The 8,662-nt window shown below is 40.6% G+C and overlaps 1 protein-coding gene across 1 annotated transcript in view; it reads left to right on the plus strand.

The window, feature by feature from the left end:
• GRK4 (G protein-coupled receptor kinase 4) overlaps positions 1 to 8,662 on the plus strand; it is a 95,493-nt gene that overhangs the window by 74,912 nt on the left and 11,919 nt on the right. Inside the window, exons 11-14 of the mRNA XM_019526516.1 lie at positions 3,298 to 3,387; positions 3,994 to 4,202; positions 5,117 to 5,254; positions 6,006 to 6,143. Coding sequence (XP_019382061.1) covers positions 3,298 to 3,387; positions 3,994 to 4,202; positions 5,117 to 5,254; positions 6,006 to 6,143 — 575 coding nt within the window. The remainder of the gene's footprint in view (positions 1 to 3,297; positions 3,388 to 3,993; positions 4,203 to 5,116; positions 5,255 to 6,005; positions 6,144 to 8,662) is intronic.

Below are 8,662 nucleotides of genomic sequence, written 5' to 3' on the forward strand. Positions count from 1 at the left end.
AGTAGTTTGGGTCTAGCAGAACCACGTGTTCCCTACCCCTTCACTACAATGCATCAGGTGTGTTGCATGGAAGCAGAATAAGTGTTCCTGCTCCCAGATCTCCCCCAACCCTGAACAAGGGCATATACGTGCACATGCCCCCCCCCGCCTGACTGCCCTCCCACTGCCTCCCAGCCTCTTGCAGGCTGGAACCCTGCTAGCCTGCAGAGAGCTCTTTGCAAAATCCATGGGTTTCTTCATTAAAATGAGAAATCCACATTTGCGTCTAGTAAAGGGGAAAATCTGTGGTTTTCTCTGTTTTTCCATGGGAAGCAGAAAATTGGTCATCAATTCAACACTCGTTGATTTCTTACTGTGATACTACATCTGACCCGCAACAAGCTTGCAGTCAGAGTGGAGCTAAACTACCAAATGGATGGTAAGTTGTTTAATCTCAGCTGACTCTGAGCCAAAACCAAGACCATCATGACCTCACTCATTCAGTTCCAATATGCTGATGATGGTTGTAGTGTATACTCACTTGAAAACAGACCTTCAGGCAATCATTGGCATCTTCACTGAGGCATATGAGAAAATGGACTAACGTTTAACATTCAGAAAACTGAGTTCCTCTATCAAAAAACTCTTAATGAGCAGTCCTCAGCTCTGGTAATTCAGATTCACAGTGAAACTCTAGAGAACATTGAGTGTTTCCCATACCTTGAAAGTCATCTTTTGCAGAAGGTTGACATCAAAGAAATCCAGCATTGCTTCAAATGTGCAAGTGCAGGCTTCAGATGCTTGAGCAAACAGGTGTTCAAAGGTATGAAACCAAGCTGATATTTTATCAAGCAGTCATGATCCCTACCTTACTGTAACATACAGAAAACACCAAGTTGCTGCAGAAGTACCATCAAAGCTGCCTATGCCCTTCGGATCCAGTGGGTAGACACCCATACCAACATCATCATCCTCTCGCAAGCAAACACCACAAGTATTGAGGTGATGATCATCCAACATCAACTTTACTGGGCCAGCCATGTCATCCAGATGTGTGACTCCAGACTCCTGAAGCCAATATTATTCTCCCAGATCAGTCAAGGCATACTCAGAGATAGCAGAGAAAATACTTCAAGGACATCCTCAAGGCCAACTTGAAAAAATGTAGCATCAACATCAAGTTGTGGGAGACTATTGCCCAGGACCACCATAAATGGAGGAAGAGTCTGTTGCAAGGATCTCAGTACTTAGAAAACTTACAGCAATAACAGGAGATGGAAAAGTTGGAACAGCGTGTCATGGACCAAACCAAGAACCCAGAGCCACCTACTCCACATGGAAATATATGCCCAAGCTGCACATATCCTAGATAGGTCTTGTCATCTCTCTTTGGACCCACAGATAAGACGATCGTCCTTGACTGCGGATAATTGCCTGTGATGAATCCACTGATATGTTTTGCAGAAACTTTGGTATTTCTGAGTTCCTTTTAGAATGCTTGATTAATGAGAGATCTTGAGGAATAAAAATATATATATTGTGATTTTGTTTTTCAAGATTCATTAGCTTGCAGTCTTGAAGCAGCAATGATGAGCAAAGATCTTTCACTCTGATTTAGTAACAAACTCGTTCTGATTAGGTTGCTACTTGAAAAACCTTTTTCTTTTTATACTTAATATTGAATAGAAAATTAGGAGTCCATGAGAGAGACAAAAAGGCCATTTCCAGCTCTTCATTAATGCTTAGTCTTCTTCTTTATTACCATATTTGCTTGCATACAACACCTTCCCCCTGCCACCAAATTGAGGTGTGTATATTAAGCAGGGAAGATGATTTTTCTGATCAGGATAGGAGTACTCTGCTTTGATTCCTGCTCCACACTGCAGCAGGTGTTGTATTACTATTCAGGCAGCTGAGGGAGTCACTTGACATAATGGCTCATTATTCTTTACTCCAGAAGTGTTAACTAACTTTTCTCCTTTCTTAATGGTTTTCATGTTCCATTAATTAAGCTAACCTTTCTTAGGGCAGTTTTGCTGTCTGCTACCTCCAGATCTCTGGTTTCATAGCTCTGGAGACTCTTAAGCTTTTCTCAGAATCATAGATCCACCCATGGAAACCAGTCTTTGGTAACAGGTAGGGTTTCAGCTTAGGTAAGCAGGGAAGGGAGGGTAGGTGAGCTGAAGGTTAGGGTCTGTCCTTCATTCTGACTTTAAAAGCAAAGCGCATTCTATACTTCAGGACATGTTGCATGCGCAAAAATGTTATCCTTCATTTTTTCAAAGGGTTTCTGTGAAATTCTTGATTGTGTCTAGGCTACTTCTATTCATATGCTGGCTTGTGTTTGATATTACTTTTTAGTAGTTGGTTCTGAACAACATGAAAAATTATTATTTTAATGTTTATACTGTGGTCCTGCCTAGAAACCAGCAATGAGATAGTATAACTCCTAGAACAAGAAGGCTAACATGTGAAGACTGTGCCTCAAAATACCATATTAAAATGTCATCTTCTGCTTCTTATTACTAGAATTGGTTATGAATTTTCTATCAACTTCCTTTTTCTCTGACACTTTTTCCCTATACCTTCCAAAGGAAAGCATTGATTTTTTTTTTTTTTTTTTTCCCTTTTTGTGTGTTTTATTTTGTTTTTTTTTTTTTTTCCCTTTTTGTGTGTTTTATTTTGTTTTTTTTTTTTTTTCCCTTTTTGTGTGTTTTATTTTGTTTTTTTTTTTTTTTCCTTTTGTCTGTGTTTAATTTTGATATTTCTGTTGGGGGAAAAAATGTTTTTGTGTAAATTCTGCATAAATAAAAACATTTTGGTTTGAACTGAAACCATTTCATTTTAAATCAGTTCAGCACTTGAGTCTGTCCCATGGTGCCTGACTTCCTTACTGTACACAGACTTCTGTTTTCTCACCTAAATAATGAAATCTAGCAAGACATGCAAGTTTGACACAAGTCAAGAGCTTGAACGAGTGATATGAAAGATGTAAATATGCAATACTAACCTGTTATTTCTGTAGCTGCTAAATCTGTGAAAGGGTTGAAATGGAAATGTGTCACTCTGACTAAGGTTCACCTTCATAGCAGAGTATTCTATTGTAAACTGAGCCACAGGTTTCCCATCATCTCAAATGCAGATCATTCTCTGTGCCATGTCTTGCTTCTCTCTAACACAGAGAAAGGGAGGAAAACAACTCATAGTGTGTTTTGGTAAAATTAAAAAATTGTAGTAAATCTTGAAATTCAGTATTTTTAAAAGTGAATGTACTTGTATTCCTTGCTGAATTTGCGTAATTCATTTTAATTGAAACAGGACACATCAGAATTTCAGACCTTGGATTAGCAGTACAAATCCCAGAAGGAGAAACAGTCAAAGGGCGAGTTGGAACTGTTGGATACATGGGTATGTAAAATGCATTCAGCTAAGTAGTACCGTATCAGTGAGCTACATTATATTTGAAGAAGTATGGAAGACTATATCATACAGAGCTATGTTGTTTCCAACTTGATTGTAGAGCATAAAGAAAAGATCCAGTATGTGGGAAGATGTTAATAAAATAATAACTTTTCTGATAAATTTACTAAATTCAATTTAAATTTACCTTTATGATTTAATAATTCTGGGTAAAATGTTCAAAATCATCTCACTTCCCCTGAGGTTCACTGAGACTTAAGGTAGAAGTGTGGAAGTCAGTGGCTAGTTAGGCACTTTTGAATATTTTTATCCTCGATTTTTAAAAAGAAAGGCGGGGAGGGTAGGTGATTAAGGATAATGCTGATCTAGGGAAAAAGGCAATTGGGACTCACTAGTGGGAAATATAAAGAGCAAAAGAGTCCTCAGTCAAGGGACAAATGCTTCCTCTGAGCATAATCTTTGAGTTTAAAGGGCATCCCATACTTCTTACTATACCATCTGTTCAGATAAACTGCAACTGTAGTTTAGATTTGTTTTACAGTTCAAAAACAATATATCTGAATCTCTTTTTTTTTTTTTTTATTCTTCTCATAGCTCCAGAAGTCATCAACAATCAAAGCTATACATTCAGTCCTGATTGGTGGGGTCTTGGCTGCCTAATTTATGAAATGATTGAAGGACAATCTCCATTCAGGAAGCGCAAGGAAAAAATCAAACGGGAGGAGATAGAACGAAGAGTAAAAGAAGAGCAGGAGGTGTATTCAGACAAGTTTTCAGAGGAGGCAAAATCTATCTGCAGGATGGTGGGTGAAGAGACATAGAGGTTTGGAAATTAAATTTCTAACACTTAAAAAAACTGACATTTTAAATTTTAGTCTTTTTTTTTTCCCCCTCAGAAGTATTTCAGAAGTCAAGTGACCTGGCTCTAGATGGCTGATGTAGGTGTCTTTCTGATTCCAACAAATTTGTTATATAAATAATTCTATGCTGTTGTCAAACTTAAGAATTTAGAACTCCGAAAAAAGCATTTGTGCATTGTCTGGTGAGGAATAGTGTACTTTGCAAGTGGAGTTGTTTGTATACTTAAGCTAGAGTACACACAATATGTACTAAATGCATGGAGCATGGTTAAGCCTATTCAATTCAAAATCCTGAAATTTAATATGGAAAGGAAATAGAACTTCTCATGTGCAAAAAACAGTCCATGCAAGGTTAAAGAATTAAGCTCCTGATTGCTTGAAATAAAATCTACTTTAATTTGGTAACACAGACCTACACAGCAGCAGAAGGAAACTTTACCAAAAAATATTTTTCCATTATTCTATTGTCATTTATCTACAAAATCACCTATGCTAGAGTTAGTTGATCTGTATTTAATGGAAGTCAGTGTTATGAAGTTCATAAAGATAAGCATATACTTTATGATTTGCCACATTAAATATCTTTGGTAAAAGCTTCAGTTACTAAAATCTATTGTGTTCTGTTTTTATAAGTGCTTTATAATTAAATTCATGAAATTATTTCTATGCTTTGAAATGGCTGTTGTAGGCTAGATTTCCTGTTCATTTTGCTTACAGCATTAAATTTCATGTTTCAAAGGCAAAAGAGCCAAGTCAGCTTCATACTTTTTCTCTTGAAATGCTCTGTAAGAATAAACTTTTATTTTGGCACTTTATAAAATAAAAACTTCAGAGACATTGTTCCTGTTTCTGTGCAGTTATTTACCAAGGATCCAAAGCAAAGATTGGGCTGTGGTGTCGATGGAGCTGCTTCTGTAAAACAGCATCCCATTTTCAATGATATTAACTTCAAGAGACTGGAAGCAAACATGTTAGATCCACCTTTTTTGCCAGATGTAAGTAGGTGAGACACATTTGTCTGGTATTGAAACAAGACTTGACATGCACCCCTGCACATCAAACAATCAGCACCCATTGGAATATGAGAAGGGTATAGCAGATGGATTTTATCTTCAAACATGTGCAAACAGGGAGGTAGCAATATCTGTAGATAACTGACCTCTAAATATTGTTAGTTAAGACTTGGAGATGGTGAGGAACTCCAGAGAGGCATAATAAAACAAGGTAAATGGGCACCACAATGCGAATACAAGTTAAGTGTTGGTTAATTATGATATTTGGCTGCTGTGATGGTACTTCATCCCTAGATCTTAAAATAATTTGCAAAGGAGATACTGCTTCAAGGGGCTAAAAGGTTGACTTCTCAGCTCCTCCAGTCACTGCTTTCTGTGTCTAAAGCTGCACTGGAATGGGGGTGATAGGGAGGAACAGCAAGAATCAACAGCTACAGTCTCAGAAGCAGGGAAGGGAGCAAGCTGTGCTTTGTTTTCTCTCAGGGCTCCCTTTGGTCCTAGGGGCTGTGAATTTTGCTGCTCTTAACTGGCTGCATGCAACCCATAAGATGTTCTTTTTATGACCCTCTACAGGTTTCACAGCTCCATCTGGGCAATAATAATCTAATACAGGCAGTTTAGTGGCATCCTTTTTTGAAATTCAGATAACGATTAGTGATATACAACAACAGGAGCCTGAGAAATGCTTATTCTTTTCCAAAATAAAAAAAAACCTTCTTGTTTCATATTGCAGCCACGTGCAGTGTATTGTAAGGATGTCTTGGATATAGAACAGTTCTCCACAGTAAAAGGAGTGAACCTGGATACTGCAGATGATGACTTCTATTCCAGATTTGTTACTGGTTGTGTTTCAATCCCTTGGCAAAATGAGGTACTGTACTTTCAGCAAATTTTGTTAGTGCAACAATAAGAAAGATTGAAAAAAATGCATCATTCTTTGACTATGCTCTAAACTTTCTTAATGAATTTTTATGAAGTCATCGTCGTCTCCTTCTTTTAACATTCCCGGCTAAGGGTCAAATTAAGAAACGAACAAGAACCCATGGGCCACACTTAATTCACATAAATGAAACAGATGGAAGCTTCATCACCTTCTGTTGTGCCAGATGCAGCCCACAGAACAGTAGCACCCACCAGTTAATACTAACATGTTTCTTTTTTTGTCTCATCTTAGAAAGATAAATCTAGCATTGCCTTTCAAAGCAGGAGGACCTTACAAAATGCTGTTCAAATGGGGAGGTTGAGTGGGCAAGATGCATTCAGTGCTTATCGTCATGCTTTTCTCAGTAAACTATGCAGCCATGGTCTACAGTGCCAGAGCTGTGGATTGTCCTTGCTAAAGGATTCGGAACAAGAGATGTTGCTTAACATCCCTTGTTAAATCAAATCCAACCTGCTACTGTTTCCTAAGCATTGGAAACAGATTACTTAATAGCTGGTTTAGGACACTGCATAGACTTTGTTCTTTCTACTGATGTTATAGGCAACCTGGGTTGATTGTAATTAATGAAACTGCATACCCAGGGTTCCCTTTTCTAGGCCAAGTTCTCTGAAGCTAGAAGAGCTGAAGGTCACATTATCTATATTTACACATCCTCCATGGATAAAATCCAGTGGCAGTTGAGAGAGCTGCTACTTAATGCAGTATGGGCAATGGAAATTTAGCAGAAAATCAACACGTATGATACTCAGTGATCATCTTCATGACCATGTCTGCATTATTCCCCATGCACACAGGTGTTTCATGGTCATACCAAAAGTTTTAAAAGTGAGAGACACTAATTCAAATGTTCTTACTTTTATATTTCAAGTAAGAATCATAGAAAGCTGGTCGGAGATGCAACTTCCATACATCTTCAGTACATGGCTACTTTTAAGCTTATTTATAGCCATCTTAGCCATGTCCAGATGAGTGCAGCTGTGCAGTATGTGGCACTGCAAACAAACATCTGCAGTGCCACATACTGCACATTTAGATGTTCTCTGTGCTGCAACGGCATGCTGCCCATACATGTGCTGCTCTGCTTTTTATTTCCATGGGTTTTTTTGCCCCCTGGATATCCAGGGGGCAAAAAACCCTGTGGAAAAAGACAGCGAAGCAGCGCACACAAGGGAAGCTTGCACTGCTCAAAAGGGGAGCTGGGTTGCTGAGAGCCATGATTTGGCTGCTGGCCAGGCTCTGCACAGCAGAATTGCAACTGCTGCAGCCCCAGGAAGACCCCGGGACCCCAGGTAAGGCTGCTGGGGCCAGTCCAGTGCTGGCCCCAGCCTTCCGTACCAAGGTTTCCTCTAAGCTGCACATGTGTGCGACCGCGCACAATAAAAAATCCTTCTGCGCACTAACTTTTTAATGCTGTGCACCTGCCCAGAGAGGAGCAGGACTGCGGCTTCCTGGAAGCTTTAGGTGCTGCCCCCAGAGTGCAGCTCGGGGTGGAGGCACTGGGGCCGGCATGGGACTCTTGCCGGCAGTAAGTTACTTCAGCTGTGCAGGGGGCCACTCCGCTCAGCTCCACTTCTCACCGCACCGGCATCCCCATGGGGAGGGAGAGCGGTGTGGGACAGGCAGCGGCTCCTCCCTGAGGCGAGGTGGGAGTGGCTATTGGGGCTGGGGCAGAGCCGGGCACCACGTGGGCTCCCCTGGCTCCAGGGAACTGCTCCGCTCCCCAGCCCCTTCGGGCGAGCTTTGCCCCAAGCCTCGATGCCATGTGCCTCTTCGCTGCCTGGTCTGCCCAGTGGCGGGGTGCACATGGCGCCATGCTGCTTTCAAAGGCTGCAGCAAGGGAATGTAGAAGTAAGTGCAGAGACTGTTGCAGTGGGGCAGTTGAGCACGGGAGATTTCATGGTTGTACCATTTTATATGACTGAGGAGCACTGGACTTTATGGCGGGGCTTTAAGGAGACCCTCAAAGAGGCCAGATGCATGGAGACGGGGGGTCACAGTGTTGCCCTGTGGGGTCAGGCCAGCTCTCAGGATCTCAATATCGTGCTGTTAGACAGGAAGACGTGGTGTACAATTGCACATATACAAACACACAAATCAGTTGATCAGTTAGGTGCATACATACACACTAGGTGCATACACCCATACATTACCAACTCAGACACACGCATACATATCCAGAATTACCAACCTAGGTACATACACACCTAGTACCAATTCAAGCTCATACACAGTATACATACCAAAAGTTAGACAAAAATCAGCTGTCAATACCCGCACACCCATTACACATACACGAATCACTACTTGATATATCACACACACAGTGATAGAGTGATTCACCAGTTCACACACACCACCCACCTACATATGCAAACAGGTGAGTTCCTAACTTGGATGGTACGGTATGTATGTATGTGTGTGTTTGGGGTACTTGGGATACCTGGGGG

This window comes from Gavialis gangeticus, unplaced genomic scaffold (assembly GCF_001723915.1).
Source record: "Gavialis gangeticus isolate Ggan-Ray unplaced genomic scaffold, GavGan_comp1, whole genome shotgun sequence".
Lineage (NCBI taxonomy): Eukaryota > Metazoa > Chordata > Crocodylia > Gavialidae > Gavialis > Gavialis gangeticus.